The 20,979-nt window shown below is 41.1% G+C and overlaps 2 protein-coding genes across 2 annotated transcripts in view; both read left to right on the top strand.

The window, feature by feature from the left end:
- Positions 1 to 3,386: 3,386 nt before the first annotated feature.
- ITGA1 (integrin subunit alpha 1) overlaps positions 3,387 to 20,979 on the top strand; it is a 72,129-nt gene continuing 54,536 nt past the window's right edge. Inside the window, exon 1 of the mRNA XM_079548063.1 lies at positions 3,387 to 3,450. Coding sequence (XP_079404189.1) covers positions 3,423 to 3,450 — 28 coding nt within the window. The 5' untranslated portion in view covers positions 3,387 to 3,422. The remainder of the gene's footprint in view (positions 3,451 to 20,979) is intronic.
- PELO (pelota mRNA surveillance and ribosome rescue factor) lies at positions 10,843 to 13,677 on the top strand (the record flags this gene model as incomplete). The annotated part of the gene is made up of 2 exons (XM_079548635.1): positions 10,843 to 11,568; positions 13,246 to 13,677. The coding sequence occupies 2 exons, from the start codon at positions 10,843 to 10,845 to the stop codon at positions 13,675 to 13,677; spliced, it is 1,158 nt and encodes a 385-aa protein (XP_079404761.1).

Genomic DNA, 20,979 nt, shown 5'->3' with positions numbered 1-20,979 from the left:
TTGCCCTTGGTGAAGTCACGCTGGTTACCACCAATCACCTAATCTGTATTTTCCATGTGCTCCATGATCTTGTCAGGCATAGAGATGAGACTCACTCACCTGTAGTTCCCTGGATTTTTTTTTTTTCCCTTCTTGAAAATGGGTTTTATGTTTCCTCTCTTCAGTCAGCTGGAATTTCACCAAACTGTCATGGCCCTTCAAATGTGGATAGTGGCTTGGCAACTTTGTCTGCCAGTTTCCTCAGAACCTGTAGATGGATCTTTTTGGGTCCCATGGACCTGTGCAACTTCAGATTCTTTATTTAGATGGTCTCAGACCTGATCATCACTTACAGTGGGCTGATATTCTTCCTCCATATTCTTAACATGAAATTATTCATAATGAAATTATTCATAATAATTTCATTATTCATGAAATGATAGACTTCGTGATTCACGGTGGAGCCTGGAGGGGGAATAGTAATACTGCTACCTTGGACTTCAGGAGGGCGGACTTTGAATTGTTCAGGGGACTAATAGGGGGAGTCCCCTGGCATTCAGTCCTAGCAAGCAAAGGGGTCCAAGAGAGCTGGTTGCTCTTCAAAAAGGAAGTCTTAAGGGCGCAGGAGCAGGCAGTCCCCCTGAGCTGCAAAATGAGCTGGCGGGGAAGAAGACCGGCGTGGATGAATAGGGAGCTATTCCTGAGGCTCTGGGAGAAAAAGAGAATCTACCGCCTGTGGAAAGAGGGACAGGCCACTCAAAATGAATACAGGGAAGTTGTTAGGATGTGTAGAGGTGAAATCAGAAAGGCAAAAGCCCAGCTTGAATTTAACCTAGCTGCTGGTGTGAAAAGGAATAAGAAACTCTTTTATAAATACATTAACAGTAAGAGGAGGACAAAGGAGAATATCCACTCTTTGCTGGATGAGGCTGGGAATGTGACCACTGAGGATAAGGAAAAGGCGGAGGTTCTGAATGCCTTCTTTACGTCTGTCTTTAAAAGTCAGACCAGTTATCCTCAGGATACCCCTCTCTCTGACCTGGTAATCTCGGCCGGGGAGCACACTAACCCCCCTGCGATTCTGAAAGAAACAGTCAGAGACCTACTGCTCCAGCTGGACTGTCACAAGTCGATGGGGCCAGATGAGATCCACCCAAGAGTGCTGAGGGAACTGGCGGAGGTGATAGCCGAGCCGCTTTCCATCATCTGTCAGCGCTCCTTGTTGACTGGTGAGGTCCCAGATGACTGGAGGCTTGCCAATGTGACTCCCATTTATAAGAAAGGTCGTAAGGAGGATCCGGGGAACTACAGGCCTGTCAGCCTGACCTCGGTGCCAGGGAAGGTTATGGAGCAGATCGTCTTGAGGGAGATCATGCGGCATGTGCAGGGTGACCGGGGGATCAGGCCTAGCCAGCATGGGTTCATGAAGGGCAGGTCCTGTTTGACCAACCTGATCTCCTTCTATGATCTAGTGACCCATCTGGTGGATGAAGGAAAGGCTGTTGATGTGGTCTACCTAGACTTCAGCAAAGCCTTTGACACTGTCTCCCACAGCATTCTCCTGCAGAAGCTGGCAGTCAGAGGCTTGGATGGGTACACTCTTGGCTGGGTGAGGAGCTGGCTGGAGGGCCGGGCGCAGAGAGTGGTGGTGAATGGAGTCAAATCCAGCTGGCGACCGGTCGTGAGTGGTGTTCCGCAGGGGTCGGTGCTGGGGCCTGTCCTCTTCAATATCTTTATAGATGACCTCGATGAGGGCATCGAGTGCACCCTCAGTAAATTCGCAGATGACACCAAATTGGCTGGAAGCGTGGATCTGCCTGGGGGTAGCGACGCCCTACAGAGGGATCTGGACAGGCTGGAGAGCTGGGCTGGAGCCAATGGGATGAGTTTCAACAAGGCCAAATGCCGGGTCCTGCACTTCGGCCACAACAACCCCAGGCGACGCTACAGGCTTGGGGCGGTGTGGCTGGAGGACTGCGTAGAGGAAATGGACCTGGGGGTATTGATTGATGCTCGGCTGAACATGAGCCGACAGTGTGCCCAGGTGGCCAAGAAGGCCAATGGCATCCTGGCTTGCATCAGAAACAGCGTTGCAAGCAGGAGCAGAGAGGTGATTGTTCCCCTATATTCAGCACTCGTCAGGCCGCACCTCGAGTACTGTGTCCAGTTTTGGGCCCCTCACTGCAAGAAAGATATTGAGGCCCTGGAATGTGTTCAAAGAAGGGCAACGAAGCTGGTGAGGGGTCTGGAACACAGGCCATATGAGGAGAGGCTGAAGGAGCTGGGAATGTTCAGCCTGGGGAAGAGGAGGCTCAGGGGAGACCTCATTGCTCTCTATAACTTCCTGAAGGGAGGCTGTAGTGAGCTGGGGGTCGGCCTCTTCTCTCGTGTCATTAATGATAGGACCAGGGGGAATGGTTTCAAGCTACGCCAGGGGAAATTCAGGCTGGACATTCGGAAGTATTACTTTTCAGAAAGGGTGGTCAGGCACTGGAATGGACTGCCCAGGGAGGTGGTGGAATCACCGACCCTGGGGGTGTTCAAGGAAAGACTGGATGTTGCGTTGAGGGACATGGTTTAGTAAGAGCTATTGGGAATAGGTGAACGGTTGGACTGGGTGATCTTTTAGGTCTTTTCCAACCTTAGTGATTCTATGATTCTATGATTCTATGATTAACATTGCTTTCTGCAACATGAATCGTGTGGCTAGAGCCCTTTCCAATGAAGACTGCAGTAATACAATGCCATGCGAATGTCCAGTAGACAAGGACAAAGGCAGTTGCATGGTATTTCCCCAGTATACAGTATAGAGAGGCATAAAGATTTGGGAAAATTGCCCTCTGGAGAGTTATTTCATTTCCAGAGCTGCAGGAAAGAAAAACTAAATTTGACCTGTAGTCAGAAATGTTTTTCTTCTGCTGAGAAGGGGGAGAGAGGTGACAATGAAGCATGCCCAGGTCTCTCCTATTGTACTGAGGGGGTTGACTATTGGGAGGCATTACCAATTAATTACAAGCCGGCAGATGCCCCTTTAAGGTCTGCTCTGCTTTCCAACGGCTGTAGTCGGAGACTTAGAAGGGGAGAGGGTTGGCTTTATTTGTACATCTTCGAGCTGGGTTAAGAGAAGGGGGGTGGTTTCCAACGCTAAGAGGTCTTTGGTGGCTTAGGTGGGAGGAAAGTTTTGCGCGGCGATGGGGGGGGGAGAAGTAAAATTCCTCTTGATGTGAAGGAGAAAAAAAAAAAAAAAAGAAAAAAAAAAGCCGTAAGGACTGAATAACAAACAGGAAATGCCTAACTCGGCTGCGAGGCGGACGGGAGGCGCAGAGAGCTGAACTCCACTCACAGCACAGCCACTGCCGGGCGTGCCGGCGGCAAGATCGCTCCCGTCCGTCGCTCCTATCTCGGCCCCGGGCTCCCGGCCCGTGGCTCGCAGGAGCCCAGGCATGGCTGCCTCCTACTGGATGCTGACAGGTGAGGAAAGCCCCTCTCTTAACTTTGAAAACCCTGGTCCGGGCAGTAGTCCTCCTTTCTTCGGGAGGGGGAAGAAAATGTGGGGTTCTGGCACTCCAGAGATCGAGTTCCCCCTGCCTCTGGTCCTTCGCTCTTTCCCTGCCTGCCTGCCCCGGGAATGCTCTGCTCCATTTAGCCCTCCTGCAGGAGTTCGTGAGGTACAACTTCGGGTTTTTTGTCTAAGAACTTTGATCCGTACAACAATCATGCAGTCGTGCGGGGGAAAGAAAAGTGCTGCTAGATGAAGACGAATAGGTGAGAAGAAATACTGTAATTGGCACTGGCTTGGAAAAAGAAAAGCACCCTGCAACACTTTTTTTAAATTATTATTATTATTTTTAGAGCTTTTCTGTTTTTCTCCTATTAGATTCAAAGATATCATGCATGGTAAAGGGGAATGTAAGGAAACAGTTAACTGCCTGGTTAACTTGAGGAAAAATGAGTTCATCCGGAACTGAAATATGTAATATTGCCTTTTAGGGTTTCATTTATTGTTGGGGATTTACTTTCTTTTTCAGTAAAACAAGTATGACAAGAAACAAAAATTTCTTCCCCCTCCCCCAGTAATTATGTCTGTAGTAATGCTTTGGAACTAGTATCAGGGAAATCCAAGGGATTTCACTCTTTCCAGTGGGAAAGAGTGTAAGGCAATACTGGGATTCATGTGCTTAGAAACTTTGACACAGAACTCCACAGCAGCTCTTGAGCTAGCAACTAGAACACAGTGAACCTGAATCAGTACAGAGAAAGAAATCCATTTCATAAGAATAATCAAAATGCAGGCAGCAGTAAGTGGGGAAAAGGCAAGACAAGGTTTTTTTCCTCTTCACTGTGCTTATTGTGCAAGAAATAACTGGTATGTGAACATGTGGGAATCTGAACATAGTTCTGCAATATTTAGCTCTTGTTCATAGATGTCATTATTACTTGTACTACACAACAATATTCGCCACGATGTGTTTGTCATTCTTTAAAGAGGTCTGCTTTATTCAGTGACAACAATTTAGTGTGCCACTTCTTTTTCAGATTTTCAAAGTTGCCACTGGTAATACCAGTGAATAATTTATTAAAGTAGTAAAGTAGAACTTTAATTAAGTAAAGGGAAAGAAAAAAAAAAAAAAAAAGAGGTGTATTATCAAATAGGAGTGCATCTCAAGGATGGGTCCTGACCAATTCCATTAGTAGTTGATGTGAAAGAGAATAAACTTTAAAAAAAGCTAAGGCATTGCAGATAAGAGGAACAGGATTCAAAGCATCTCAGGTAAATAAGAGAGAATGTCATATATAAATAAAACAATGTCAGAAAAATACAGACAAGGGGATTTAAAATTACAGCAGAATAATAATGCAAATTAATTATGTGCTTTTTCTTAGAAAGGGAAAAATAAAGCAAATACTATTATAGATTCTTTGAATGACTTGAGTTGGAAGAGACAACTTTAAGATCATCTATTTCCAATCACCTGCTAGTGATGGGGACACCTAGACCAGACTCAAAGCCCCATCCAGCCTGGACTTGAATGACTTCCAATGTCTCACCACCCTCACAATAAATAATCTCTACCTAATATCCAGTCTAAATCTACCCTTTTCCAGTTTAAAGCTGATTTTCCATCCTGTTGCTACCTACCCTTACAAAAAGTCCTCCTCAGCTTTCCTGGAGATCCCTTCCTCGGTACTAGAAGGTTGCTATACGGTCTCCTTGAAGCCTTCTTTTCTCCAGGCAGAAGAGCCCAGCTCTCTCAGGCTGTCCTCCTAGAGAGGTTCTCCAGCCCACTAATCATCTTTGTGGCCCTCCTCTAGACCTGTTCCAACAACTCCATGTCCTTCTTGTGCTGGGGGCTCCAGAACTGGACACAGCACTCTAAGAGGGGTCCATGAGAACAGAGTAAATAGAAGGCCAGAATCACATCCCTCGACCAGCAGGCTGCTCGTGTTTCTTCTGATGCAACCCAGGATACGGTTGGCCTTCTGGGCTGCAAGCGCACATTGCTGGCTCACATTGAGTCTTTCATCAACCAATATTCCCAAATCCTTCTCCTCAGGGCTGCTTTCAAGCCATTCTCTGTCCAGCCTGTATTTGTGCTTGGGATTGCCCCTATTCAGGTGCAGGACCTCACACTTGGCCTTGTTCAATTTCATGAGGTTGGTATGGGCCCATAGCTCAAGCCTGTCAGGTCCCTCTGGATGGCATCCCTTGCTTCTAGTTCTAGTGAACTGCAACACTCAACTTGGTGTTGTCTGCACACTTGCAGGGTGCACTTGATTCCACTGTCCATGTCACCTACAAAGATGACACTGCTTTCAACTCCGAGCCTTGAGGTATCCCACTCATCACCAGTCTCCATTTGGGCACTGAGCCATTGACAACAACTCTCTGGGTGCGGTCCTCCAGCCAATTCCTTATTTTTATAGCATGCACTAGAAGTCAAAACCATGTTAGAGTAAAGGAAAAGTATAGAAGTGTGTTTGTGTATTCATATTGACTTTGGTTTTAGTTAACTCAGTATTTGCCAGGACTCTAAAAACCCAGAGGTAAAGGAAGTAAGAGAAATGAAAATAAACAGACAAGAATGCACAGAGAAGTCACAAGCCCAACTTGGATGAAAGAGAATCCTCAGCAAGTATGCTGATGATGTGAAGGTAGGAGGAGTGGCTAACACATCAGAAGGCTATGTTGCCATTCAGCATGACCTGGACAGGCTCGAAAGTTGGGTGGAGACAAACTTTATGAGGTTCAACAAGGGGATGTGTGGAGTCCTTTACCTGGAGAGGAATAAAAGCATGTATCTGTACAAGTTTCAGGACAACAAAGGACAACCTGCTGGAAAGGAACTCTGTAGAGAAGGACCTGGGAATCTCAGTAGACAACAGCTTGACCATGAGCCAGCAGTGTTTCCTTGTGGCCGAGAAGGCCAATGGTATCCCTAAGGTGAATTTAAAAGAGTGTGACCAGCAAGTTGAGGTGGCGTTTTCTCTCCCTCTATTTTGCCCCTATGAGGCCAATGTGGAATACTGTGTCCAGGTCTGAGCTTCAAAATAGACAAGAAACTTACAGAAAGAGTCTAGTGAAGGGCCACAAAGATGACTAGGGGCCTGGAATAACTCCACCCTTACGTGGATAGGATGTGAAACCTGGGACTGTTCAGAATGGAAAAGAGCAGACTGATGTTATTAATCTAATTATTAATATCTAGAAAGTGAGTGTCAAGTGGGGAGAACCAGGCTCTTTCCAGTGGTGCCCAGTGACAGATCCAGGGGCAGCAGGCACAAACTGCAACACAGGAAATTCCATGCAAACATGAGGAAAAACTTATTTTGAGGGCAATGGAACACTGGAAACAGCTGCCCAAAGAGATTGTGGTGTCTCCTTCTCTAAAGATACTCAAAACCCACCTGGGTTCTTTCCTATGTACGGAATCTGCTTTAGGAAGGGATTGGACTAGATGATCACCAGAGGTCCCTTGCAATTCCTACAGTTCTGTGATAAGAGTTGACGAAATGCAATCAATGAAGAAAGACTGAACAAATTAGGCTTGTTTATGTAAGAGAGAGAAAATAGCAAGCTGTGAGTGTTTCAAATCTATGTTTTTACAACAGTACTATTATATAAGAATATTTTTCCAATGTCAGTGTTTCATTTCTTTCATGAGAGCAATAGCTCTATAAACCAACATATTCAATATATAAAGTCCAATATAAAGAGTTTATGCACTTGGTTTTCTATGTCCAACAAAGAACAAGGTAACTTTACTGGGTTAAAAAAAAAAAAAAAAAAAAGGAATATTCAGAAGAATTTTAGTACTCATCGGGTATTGATAGAATTCCTAGAGTAGATTACTTAAAAAACACCTCCATAATCTCCTTCACTTCAAGTTTTTATGAAGTTGGATTAACACTTGTCAGGGTTGGTTAACGTTTTTTTTACTTGGCTTCAGTTTATGTGGTTTCAGTAGGGATCTGCTGCAATTTCCGCAAGCTCTGATTGAAAGAAGATGAAGGAAGAAACCTAGCCAAAGGAGTTCCATTACTTTTGATAATTCTTCATTTATATTCTTATGCTTATTCTGATACTTTCTCAATTTTTTTCTCTCCTCACTGGTAATCATGTTGTTGGTATTAAATAAGAATATATACTTGTCTTTATAATACAAAAGACCAGTAATCAAAAAGAAATAGCTGTAGAACTTCATTTCCACAGAAAAGGAAGGAGTCCTGAAACTGCATAAGCAGGACTTCGGATGAAGGAAAAGAATGAAAACTGATTTTTTACCAATTTTACTCTCTACTTTCATCTGCTCATTTGCTCTTACAATAATAGCATCCATAAATCTCTCAACAGAGTTCCCCCTGTATTTGATAATCTTTCTCACTGGAACTTTCTCACTCTTTTTTTTTTCCAGGACTTTAATGTTTTTTGCATGATTCTACCTATAATAGAAGTGGTGGGGGCAGGTGGTGGGTCGGGTTGGGTCTCATAGGAACATAACCTGTCTGACCAAAATACATCCCTTCTTCATAAGGTAGATGATCAAAACTTGAAGATACAGGATTGTGTGTCTTAAATATGTTCAGAGCCTTATAACACTCCTACAAGTATTTGCTTGCCACCATTCTTGTTTTGCATTGCACTCAGAAATGTGATTAAAATGGATGATAAATTGCTGCAATTACTACTATCTATTATTACTTTTTTTTAAGTGATAAACAGAAAGATCTCAGATGTGACATCTCAACTTAGTTTTTCAACAAGACTGGAACACACCATAAAATTTAAAACTTGACTCTATGGACATTAACTTCATAGCTCTCTTTACAAAATTAGTACGCACTTACGAACTTAGTTACATGTGCTTAAACTTTTGGAGATGTTTTCTTTCTTCTGCTGCTTTTTCTCTAATATTCAAACAAATAACAATATTCAGTAATTACTTTTCACCAGAGTAGGCAGAGCATATTCATCTAATAAATGTGTTCCTTTGTAAGTGACAATGGGCTTGCTAATTTTACATAACGCCATTTAAATTTACAGTTGCTAAATACTTGTGGAACATTGTTCCCAACTGTATAAAATCTCATTATTTATTTGAGAAAGTATTTAAGCACATTTCAAAATGCCTATGCAGCAACAAATTAATATGTTGAGAGGTAACTTTATTGAGTGTTTATTGGTTTGGTTGTTACTTTTATGCAGCATTTGTGCTTGGCAATAAGTCACCTGCTTCCATGAGCTGAACCCTTATTTTTTCAGATACTAATTTCCAATTTGCAAACTTTCTCTGAAATGTGTAGCATCTCTAAGGATGTAAGGCTGCTAGTGAAAATTAAACCAGAACCAACAAGTGGAAAAAAGTTTGTAAAAAGCAAGGCAGTAAAGGAAGAAAAATAAATACCAATGTGGAATGCTAATATACCTATGGATATTTTTATTGACAGAATAGTGTGAGGTCTACCCTTGCAACTTCCTAACTGCAAAGAATATAAAGAAAACTCACCATAAGTATAGCATTTGCATAGACAAACAAAAGGAGTTCCAGAGAAGCTAAATGCAGTCTCCACCTAAGCCACAAAACGTTAATACAAATTATGAGTATGCACAAGCCCAAATTAAACAAATAGTTATGTGTGTGCTTATGTTTTATTCCCTTGGGTGGTCCAGTTTCCTTCTGTGAAAGTACTCATGCTAACAGTTAAGCATGTGTACTCATAGGAAGAGAGTTTGAGGTCTCATAAATAAATCCTGTTATGTAATATCTGATAAAGTTGTTTTTACATCAGTATCAAGATTAGGAACACTGAATGCATGTCACTGGGCCAGATATGAGTTCAGTGTCCTGTTCTAATCAGTAGCCAGTGCCAGATACTTTAGAGAAATTCCTATGATTTACATGAATAACAACATAATGGGAGATACGATTTTTGCTAACTCTAATCTTGTATCTCATTAAATCCTTCAGTCCAATTATTTTCCTTGTTAGGAATATTTTCTTAAGAAACTAAAGGAAACCAGAGAGTTGCTCTTAACCAGGAGGAAAGCAGCAAATTTAAAACCGTTAAGAGGATATCTCTTGCTTTTCAGTTATGGCTAAGGTATAGACATTCAAAACTTACTTTATCTGCTCCAGTTGCCCTGATACACTTAGAAAGAAGCATAACTTCTCTTTTATCAAATATTTTCACTTTTCATTTTTTTTTCATACAAAACCATCCTTTTAGTCTCCATTCTTCTCAGTTTTCCCTCATTCCTAATAAATTTGCAACGTTCCTTCTGAAAACAGCGTTCAGCACTATTTCAAAATTAGCAGAATTCGCACAACAGTATCAACAGTTTTTTATATCATTTCTGCTTTGTTAAACTTGTCCAGGCTGCAAATTGAATTGGGAACATCAAAACATCAAGCTTTTTATGAATTATGGTTCTCAGAGCTGTCTCATTTCGACTGCAGCCACCAGAAGATTCAGCAAGGAGCTCAAGTTTTTTGAGCATGTTTGAACATAAGTGAAGATAGGATGTATAAAGAAAGATAGTGTCAGTTCAACCAAAACCCTTAAGCTCTTTCTAAGAGTAAAGTCAAACTAACAGTTCAGGTTTTAGCGTTACTTTGAACTGATTTTCATTGCGGTCTGTAAACGTGATCTCTCTAGTCACCTCTTTTGTGCCTCAGATGTTAGATACCATTGCTGTTCGATTCTAAAGTATCACAGCGTTCTCTTATCACAGCAAGGAAATCAGCTATTTAGCTGTACTGTTCTCATCTCCATTATCCGTACCCATGACCTTCCACACGTACATGCCTGTAAAACTACTTAGTTGTCCCCCCCTCTCCCTGCCTCACAGCACGGAGCAGCACCAGGACAGCCCTCCTCCCGCCTCAGACTTTCTGACAGACCGGAGCACTCGCAGCACGGGCGGGAGCAGTCCCCTGCTCTCCGGACGGGAGTGGCTGAACGCTGCCGCCGTTGCGCATGCGCCAGCTCCGAATGGTTGAGTTGGCGGCGCGCGGGAGACGTTGCGCATGCGTGCCATGCAAAAGGACTGCCGTCTGCGCGCGTTCTACGGGCTCCCTACGGGCTTTGGTGCGTACGCTTGGGGAGGGTAGTGGCAGGCGCTGCGCATGCGCACGGTGTGAGGCGAGGTGGTGGCTCAGGGGCCTGGAGGAGCCGCGTCGCTGCTGCTGCGAGGGGCCCGGATTTCGCCGCGGGGCCGCGTGCCGTCAGCTGTCAGGAGGATAGGCCCCTGGCTGACCGGTCAGTAGCGAGTACGTCCCGCTCGGCCCCGCCGCTAAGCCTCCCGGGGCGGGCAGACCGGCTGGGCCGCTGCCGCCGCGGCTGAAGAGAGAAGGCGCCGGCAGGATGAAGCTGGTGAGGAAAGACCTGGAGAAGGATAATGCGGGGCAGGTGACGCTGATCCCCGAGGAGCCGGAGGACATGTGGCACACCTACAATCTGCTGCAGGTGGGTGACAGCTTGCGGGCCTCCACCATCCGCAAAGTGCAGACCGAGTCGTCCACGGGCAGCGTGGGCAGCAACCGCATCCGCACCACCCTCACCCTCTGTGTGGAGACCATCGACTTCGACTCGCAGGCCTGCCAGCTGCGGGTCAAAGGCACCAACATCCAGGAGAATGAGTATGTCAAGATGGGGGCCTACCACACCATCGAGCTGGAGCCCAACCGGCAGTTCACGCTGGCAAAGAAGCAGTGGGACAGCGTGGTGCTGGAGCGCATCGAGCAAGCCTGCGACCCAGCGTGGAGTGCTGATGTGGCAGCTGTGGTCATGCAGGAAGGCTTGGCTCACGTCTGCCTGGTTACCCCCAGCATGACCCTCACTCGTGCCAAGGTGGAAGTGAACATCCCCCGCAAACGGAAAGGAAACTGCAGCCAACATGACCGGGCCCTAGAGAGGTTTTACGAACAGGTGGTGCAGGCCATCCAGCGGCACATCAACTTTGAGGTGGTGAAGTGTGTCCTGGTGGCCAGCCCAGGCTTCGTTCGAGAGCAATTCTGTGATTACATGTTCCAGCAGGCAGTCAAGACTGACAACAAACTTTTACTGGAGAACAGATCCAAGTTTTTACAGGTAAGGAGATACATTGTCTTTAAAAAGTTTAAGAAGTGGGTTAAGAGCTGTTGTCTGTGCTAACAGAAAAGAAATACAAGGAAGATGGGGGAAATAATACCCTTACTGGAGAAAATAATTTTCTACTACAGCATCGTAAGGGATGCTGTAATAGAAAGGCATATTGTCATGCCTCTCAAGTTACAAAGTAGTTAGGCAACATTCAGAGATTTTTCTTTCCTTGGGTAACTTCACACGGAATCACACACAGAATCACAGAAACAGTGGTGTCCAGTTTTGGGCCCCTTACTGCTAGAAAGACATTGAGGCCCTGGAGCAGGTTCAAAGAAGGGCAACAAAGCTGGTGAAGGGTCTGGAGCACAGGCCTTAGGTGGAGTAGCTGAAGGAGCTGGAATTGTTCAGTCTGGAGAAGAGGAGGCTCAGGGGAGACCTTATTGCTCTCTATACCCACCTGAAGGGAGGTTGTAGTGAGCTGGGTTTTGGCTCTTCTCTCATGTAACTGGTGATAGGACTGGAGGGAATGGCTTCAAGCTGCACCAGGGGAGATTTAGGACACTAGAAAATACTACTGAAGAGTGGTCAGGCACTGGAATGGGCTGCCCAGAGAGTTGGTGGAGTCACCAACCTTGGAGGTGTTCAAGGAACATTTGGGTTTTGTGTTGAGGGGTATGGTTTAGTGAGAGCTATTGTTGATTGGTGGTTGATGGTTGGGCTGGATGATCTTGTAGGTCATTTCCGACCTTGGTGATTGATTCTGTGATCCTGTAATCGGTATTAATGTTTTTTTCCTAGGGTAACTTAGCAGGAAATGTAGGAAATATTGGCTTTAAATACATATTTAATGCACAATTAAAAGTGAAATACAAATTGAGAAGCAGTTTAACTGTAGTGTTAATTGGCCATGCTGTATAACATGTAAATTTCATTGCATCTTTCTTAAGGTTTTTAAAGAGGAAGGGAAGTGGTGTGGATTAGTTAATGTTGCTGTTAGATGTAGATTGTGTGGACCATAATATTTCTTCATATTCTTGATTCTAATGGTTGGAGTCTTTTGTTGTTTTTTGTTGTTGTTTTTTGTTTGTTTGTTTTTACCTTTCACTGAAATAGGCGAAGTCAGATTGAAAAAGTAAGTTTTCCCTTTCATAAGGATTCTTGCAGGCCTAATCTGTACTTTCAGAATGGGGAGGGTCCTATTCTTAATGGTCATAAGGTTTGGTAGTCTTAAATTACACTAAGAAGTCTGCTCTTGCATATACAGGAAAGTGATGATAATGTGTAAAAACAAACATAGAAATATGCAGTTACACTGGACTTAATGCTTTTGTGCTGGATGTCTTCAGTCTTAAGAGGTCATCTTCTTGTATGTTTTAAAATAAAGAGGGTTAAGTTTTCTCAGTATTTTGAGATGCTCCTGCCTTAGGCAGGAGCTTGCTTATTCAGGAAAGTTTCTGTAGAAGAGAATCAATTTTTTTTTTTGTACACTTAAAATACAGTTGTGGATTTAGGTTAAGCTTTGCATTGTAGGAGAAGAATTAAGAAAAGAGTTGTAGAGTTCAAGGAAGAGACAAGTTGGTTATTATCAAGATAAGTATGTACTGTGGAAGCTACTTGTGATTGGCTAATCAAGAGAATTGTATGTTGTACTAAAGAAAGAATCTCTGATTTTGTTTACTCCAGGTGCATTCATCATCAGGACATAAGTACGCACTGAAGGAGGCACTTTGTGACCCAGCTGTAACTAGCCGTCTCTCTGACACTAAGGCTGCTGGTGAGGTCAAAGCCTTAGATGACTTCTATAAAATGTTGCAGCATGAGCCTGACCGGGCTTTTTATGGCCTAAAACACGTGGAAAAGGCCAATGAAGCCATGGCCATTGATACTTTGTTGATCAGTGATGAGCTCTTCCGGCACCAGGATGTGGCTACACGTGCCCGATATGTTAAATTGGTAGATAGTGTACGGGAGAACATGGGCACAGTGCGCATTTTCTCCAGCCTTCATGTGTCTGGGGAGCAGCTTGGCCAGCTGACAGGGGTAGCAGCTATCCTGCGCTTCCCTGTTGCTGAGCTCTCTGACCAGGAGGATGAGTCTAGCTCTGAAGAGGATTGACAACAGTGGCTTCATTTCACAGTATCCCTTCCAACTGACATCAAAATGACATTAAAAGTCTTCCCTTCCAAAATACTGTGTGCAGATTTACCATGATATGTCACTTATGTTTTTGATAGTATTTCTTATACTATGTGTTTCTTCTCACCACACAAATTGATGTCTATTCTATGGTGAAGATGATTAAAATGCTGAGATTTAGAGCTGACTGGTTTTGCAAGTTACACCCTGGATCTCCAGCAGTACCAGAAACAGATCTTAGTCCCCAAAGCTGCTTATTCTTCATGTTAAAGCAGACTGTCAGCTTAATGTTCTGGAATGTGTACAAAAAGATAATAAACTATGAAGCAGAAAACTGTGTCAGACTCTTTATTTTAGCTCAAATGTGTGAAAACAGTATTACAAATTGAAAATCCGTCATGTGAGACAGCCAAACTATACTTAGTCTTCTTAGGAACTCATTAACCATAAATTATGCTTGGTCTTCTTAGGAACTCATTAACCATATCCTAAAAAGAAAGGTTGAGAAATGGGATCATCTATTAGAGGCTTTCTGTGAAATGTTTGAAGTGATCTTTCAGAAACTTGACTCATTAGGGTAACAGTTTTCTCTTTAATGTGGCAGTAGATGCCTGACAGATTGTGAAGCTCAATGTGTCTGTTTCAGTAGTCTTTCCAAATGCTCTTTGGGACATTGTTTGAGGGGATTTGGGAGGAGGTAGACAGGGTAGTTGTCAAGGGATGTGTGTTACCACTGTGTTCTGATGAATTAGCACTGAAACTAATTAGTACCCAGTTCTAAGCAGCCATATGAATATATGAGTAAGGCTTAAAGAACCAGGTCTCTAGTCTTTATTAGAATTTTTTTTACAACAAGCAATAGAAGTAATTTCATAATCTGTTACCTGTTTAAAAACATATACATTATCATGTGGAGATAAAAATTACAGACTTGTAAGTAGAATTTTAGCTTAAGACAGTGACAACAGTAAAAATAAAGTTACTTCTCCAGTTATTTGATTTGTTCAGTGAAAGCCACAATGAGTCTGATTTCTTCACTTGAACAATGAGATCTTAGGGTGAAGAAGCACAAACTGCTTTCAGATTCTGATGTGCATACGCATGTGAAATTGACCGTAGCATATTGTTTGTTCAGTTTAAACCAGTGTGTGGTGATGAAGGTGGTGAGAGTAAATAAGCATTCCTTGTTTAAATGTTGCAGTGGAGGAGGGAACTGGAGACTGACTAAAAATAAATTTCATTTGGAAAAAACCACGGAACAAATAACAAAAACCTGAAAGTTTTATGCTAGATCAAATAGAAAAAGAAAGTAACGGTGCTCTGAGTGCTGACTTGTGCCAGCTCTGTGAGTTTGATATTAAGTATTGCTAAGTCACATAAACCGAAACACCAGCCTTAATTTGTTGGTAGGAAGTTGTACTGAATTGGAAGCCCTCAGATGTGAAAAGACAAGCTATCGAATGGTTTGGTATTTTTACAGACCAGACCAAATTTAAGACTGTTATTCCATTTTTTAAAAGGAAATTGTGGAGAATTTCTACTGTAAACTTTTGTAAGAAAGTTACAGTGACAGTTTTTTTAAGTCTGTGTCTCCTATGTTACGGTAGCATGCACAAAGCAGAAGCAAGCAGGCAAGCATTTGGTTAAAAAAAAAAACAAAAAAAACCATAGTGATTCTTTCTTTATTTTATTTTTGCAATTAAAGTAACAATTCTACACAGAATTTGAAAGTTACAAATATTTTTTTTTTCTAGCTACTGCTATCATGTCATTAACTCTCTAAAAGAAGTACAAATCCAGTTGTCCAAAGTATGGAAGGGTGGCATTTCTTGTTTTGTAAGCATTTTTGTAGTAAAATAAATATGCATGCACTTTGTAGACAACTGCATCCTGTTTCAGGAAACAGCTTAATGGCATAGTTTTGAAAGTAGGCTATATTCAGTCATGCAGATGCTTAACCTGGCACAGTTCCAGGGATGTTAATATATTTCAAAATTGAAATTATTTTAAATAGCTGGAAAGCCTATATTGACAAAGATTTTTGTTTGGCAAACACCTTAAGGTCTGTGTCTAGATAACACACAGAACTTGCATGTTATCTGCAAATCAGAGGAAAAATATTTTCCCATTCTGTTAGCACTTACTCAAGTCTTGTGAACTAGATATGCATGAAATAAAACCAGTCCACAATGTGGAAGTTGGCTTTTTTACCATTATTTATTAATTTCAGTAGTATGTAAGTTTGGGTTTTGTATTGTGTTGTGAGATAAATCGTTGAGCAAGTAGCTTGTTTTATCTTCCAGTGTTTCAATTTCCAAAATAAATGATTACACATTGCAAAACTTTTAATACTTACTGTCTTTGTTGGGAAGAAAGCTTTAAAATATATCATGAAATTGTCTTGATAATAAATCTGTTTATTTACTTCATAGACTTAACTCTTGCAAACTAACTGAGATCAGACCCTAGTTTATTAATTCTGTTATCTTTGGCATTTTCATCCATTTGTTATTATATCATAGGATAAAGTCTGTTTCATAATATGTTGCCATCATAGAAAGACCAAAATAATCCTGCTAGTTATTAAGTTAAATAAAAGATAAGTATTTATTGAAATTACACCCCATTTAATAGTATTTGGCCTGGGGAAGTTTTCTTTCTTACGTGTTCACTGCTGCACACTCTTTGAGTTAAGAACTGGTTACAAATGAGCTTATGACCATTCTCTCATTGCTCTCATCATAACAACAGCCAAGTAGCTCTTCAGCTGAATTTGTGATGTAACTTCATTGATGCTTTTAAGGACATGCAATAATCTGGGGTAATTTTCATCATTTTGTATCATTTTTGCAAATGTTAAGTAGCCCTGATCATATAACTTTAAGCATTTAATTCATATCTCAGCTGCTGTCACTTGTTTGCATTTGTTTATGAAAGTGTATTATAGCTGCCTTCTCTGACTTACATATGAATTGAGCTTCTTTAATTGCTGTCCAGATGCTGCATCACCCATCCAAAAAACATGCTACGTTTTGTAAAGATAAGGTGGGAATATAAATGGGATTGTGTGTATGTGTTTATTTGTTTGGGTTTTTTTTTAGGGTTGTTTTATTTTGTTTTGGCAGATTACATTTCTTATTTCACCGGAGAAAAATTTTCCAAAGATGTTCATTCTGTTGTTTTATATGAAGCTATGTTTGTCCAGTGTGTGGTCTATTTCTTCTACAGATGATCAAAGAAAGCAGTTTTAACAACATGCAACTGCAATTAGAGTGTTAGCAAATAAGAATCCTTGTTACAATTCAGAATTTGAATTCCTTCAAATTGTATTAAAAAGAAATTAAGGAATTTCTTCAGAAATCTACTTTCTTCCTTCTTAAATACAGCAAAATTTCAGACTTTGTTTTTTTCTCATTCTCTGATGCTTTTATGTTTCCCTTTTTCAAGATGCAGTTAAAATTTTTATTTTGAAATGAAGGCATTAAAATGCTGAGCTGGGTGCTGTTGAGGTGGCTCAGATTCATAACTATTAATATTTCTTCTGCCATAAACTGTGCTAATGTGGAGAATGACAGAGCTGTGGGTGTTCTGTTCCATCTCAGTTCCTGTAAAATGCCTGCAAGTTATTAAAAAGTTAAATGTTAGGACAAGGTCTTCAATGCTTTCGGGATTTAGGATTTTTCTGTTTGCTTTAAGGTGATGGGAATAAAGTAAAAATGAAGTCATTGCAGTAGTTGATTTTGCTGTGTCTTTGGTATTTTAATAGCCACAGCCTGGATTTAGAGACTACTGTGTTTATTATAGGAGAGTATTTTGCAAACTTACTGTACTGCTAGTGTAGAGTTAAGAAAATGCCTACCCTTTTGGATCTTGTGGTTTTTGTTGCAGTTCTTAATTCAGGCTCTGACATGGGTCAAGCCTGGGCTATTTCAGTAGAGGAAAGAGTAAACATTGACTGTGTAGCTTCTTGTGACAGTTGTCCTAAGAACTGCTTAATAAGCACAATACTTAGTCTTACCACATTTTTTATACTTGACTCATGTAGGGCATTGACTTTGATTCGTGAATAACTGCTTTCGCGATCCAGAATACAAAGTTTAGTGCATATTCTCTGTAAGCTTATGAACTTGTCTTTACTGGAAATGTAGTATAGTTTTCATCAAAAATTGTCATCTTTTAACCTAAAATGGAGTGTGATGAAAAGTTCTCTGAAACGATACTTGATTGTTGTTTTTTGAAAATAATCAGTGTCTCCTGGGAAATGCAACATGAAGCAGGACTTTCAAACACTGCCAGCATTTTCAGACTTTTCTGCAGGAGTCTCTAATTTATTGCCTGCTGTTTGTGAAATGCTATATTCATAGCTAATGTAATTACTTTCATATTGCTTTATTAGTTACTCGAAGTCAAATTAGAAATGATCAAGAATTCTCTGGCAAAGTAGCTTTTCCATTAGAGAATGTTAATTGCTTGAAACTAGTCCTTCTTTTCAGGAATGTACATACAGGACTTTATGGAGTTTTTTTTCCTCTGGTCCAGAATGCAATTCCTACTCAAAGACAAGCCTAGAATAGCGAGGAAAGAGTCCAGGGGTTAAGGAGTAATACAGAATGGAAGGTATGAGGCTTAAGATCCTTTTCTGATAAGTTGTTGGTCTAGGCTAAAAGTGCTCCCTGTTTTGTAAACATCTCTGCAAAGCACTTGTTCCATATACTGCAGAAGTGTTCCACACTGACTCGGGTGCTGAATCTCTTGGCATGTAGGAGATGATCTTTAGGTTTTTGATCTTGATAGGAAAGAAAACTGATTTAAAGCTGGGACTGTACCTGCATAACATACTGCAACCAGAGTCTCTGCAATTCAGAAAATAGTCCTGAATACAGGTTGGTGTTAAAAAAAAAAAAAAAAAGAACGTATTCAAAGAACGTATTGATGATTCTTGAGATCCTTTCCAACCCAAGCCATTCTGTGAGTCTGTCTTCATGACAAAGCTAATGACTCTTAGCTCATGGTCGTGTTTTGTAGCTGAAACGGTGACTTTACCACAAAGACTTGATCCTTATCTACAGATCTCAAAATTTCAGTTAGAGTTGCTAGGTAACAAATGCTGCATTTAGAATGTCTGATAGTTGATTATCAACTGCTCACTAATGTTTCCTTCAAAGGCTTCTGAAGTTTTGAAACCTGCAACAGGTTCTGCTGAAGATAATTATCTTTTTCACTGACCCTAGTGTTCAGCCGGGGACCTCAAATATTTAATAGTGGCATAAGTGTTCAGATTTGTGCGTTTGGGAAATTTACTGATTACATTGTTTGTCATTTATCTTACTCAGATAGTTGCTATGAAAACACTTCCATCCCTTTTGTAAAGATGAGCACTTTATCCCTGTATAATTTATTCCTCTCCTGAATCAAAATTGCTGTATTGCTATAGTGTAGGTAAGAGGGAAGGAGCTTAAACAGATTTTTTTTTTTCCATACCTGTTACTGGGGGAGCATCTGCTGTCAGACAGAGCTGCCAAACCTGGGGCAGCAGCAGCTTGCTTCACTGTCGGATGGTACTTCAGGCAGTTGTGGTAAAAGGCAGAAAAGGAGCAGTTGCATCTTGAGGGAATGTTCCCAAATTCCGGAGCGGTGAGGAAGAATGAAAAGTTACAGTATAATAGAAAGTATGAGATGCTGTGTTGAATATGAATTTTCATCCTTGAAAGCAGCAGCAGTAGAATGTTAGAAATATCTGTAGTTTCTTCCAAATGAATTTTTCTATTCTAAGACACCAGCTAATATGGTTAATCTTGTATCCAAAGAAGAGGAGTTTTAAGCCTGGGACTAGGAATTGTGATACTGGGAGCTCAAGAGAACTTGCTAATCCTTTCATTATGTAGTCAGTACAATTTCTGATGGGATGGCTAGACAAGTGTCATATGTGGTGTGACAAATACAAAAGCAGTATTTCTTGTTTTGTGAAAGACAAAGGCATTCAGCATGGTCTGTAGTCAATTTTTAATGAAAAAATATCAACGTAATTGAAATAAACGTTACAGAGTTTCTGAGGATGAATGTATTGAGAAGAAGCAGCTAGAAAAAGTCAGAAGTTACTATATTGAAAGGTGTTTTTATTATATATTTCTACTTATGTTTCAATGGAAGCACTGTTTTTTATTAACCTGACAATTACATTAAGTTGTCCAAAGTGCAAGGCTTTATGCTTTTTCACTTAAATCTCAGACATCAGTTATTACAAATATAATAATAGGCAGTCATTTAGTTGCCTAGTCAAGCATACAAACCTCTTGATAAAGAGATTTATGATTGCGTAAGCGATTGCAAGCTGTCCACATGTTTCATGCAAATCTTCCTGCATGATCCTGTACTATTTCTATTTTCACACAGAAATCCTATTAAGATTTCAGAAATGACAAAATAGACGATGACAATATATACTGACAACAGTAAGTCTAACCTTTCCAAACTTTGAAGATATGCTTAGACCGTATAGGTTGTAAAGTTTTTAAAAGTCTTTTCAAGCAGGGCACAATTGAAACTTACTGAAAAAATCTTTAGAGCTTTGTACAAACATATTTTGAAATCAAATGTTTTCAGTTTTATTTCTAGAACGCTTTTAAAACTGCCTGGTTCTCTAGCTTAAGTACTCTTATTTTGACAAAAGAACAAGCAAGAAGTAAATATGTGTCAGAGAGCAGAAAATTTCTATTACTGGAACATAAGAAGATTGGAATAACCTTTCAGACAGAATAATGGGAGCAAAAGGTCTCTAACGTGGACCTTGTTAAGAGAGATTGTTATAGAGATTGTGAGCAATAGATTGGACGCAGTAGTGCAATATCCTATGCTCTGTATAGAAGAGAGTGCTTGCTGCTGTTGTTTTAGTGGCATTTTGAGTTGCCCTGTTTATATGACTACAATACTTAGAATGTACATTTGTGCCACATCTGTGACTTTTTACAATACTGGCCTCTTATCAGGGTTGAGGGAGCAGGAGGAATTGTTTCTCAAGCCATGGCTAAGCTGGTGGTTTGAAGATGCTTGTATTAGGTACCTGATAGGGGTTTAATGCGCACTTGCCTGTCTATCTGTCAGTTGAGTGCCTTCCAGTAACTAATGATTTCTTTAAAATAATGTTTGAGCATTTTGTTTGCAAATAGACATGAGGCTTATTTCATTGATCTTTAAATGTTTTTCCTTCAGAAACAATGATCGCCCTCAAGACTCTGAGCTGAGACATTAACAATTGATCCTCTTTATCTCTGGACAGTTTAG

The sequence above is a fragment of the Tetrao urogallus genome (assembly GCF_951394365.1).
Source record: "Tetrao urogallus genome assembly, chromosome: Z".
Lineage (NCBI taxonomy): Eukaryota > Metazoa > Chordata > Aves > Galliformes > Phasianidae > Tetrao > Tetrao urogallus.
Note: the sequence above shows the minus strand (reverse complement) of the source record. Positions and strands in the feature narration are given on the sequence as shown.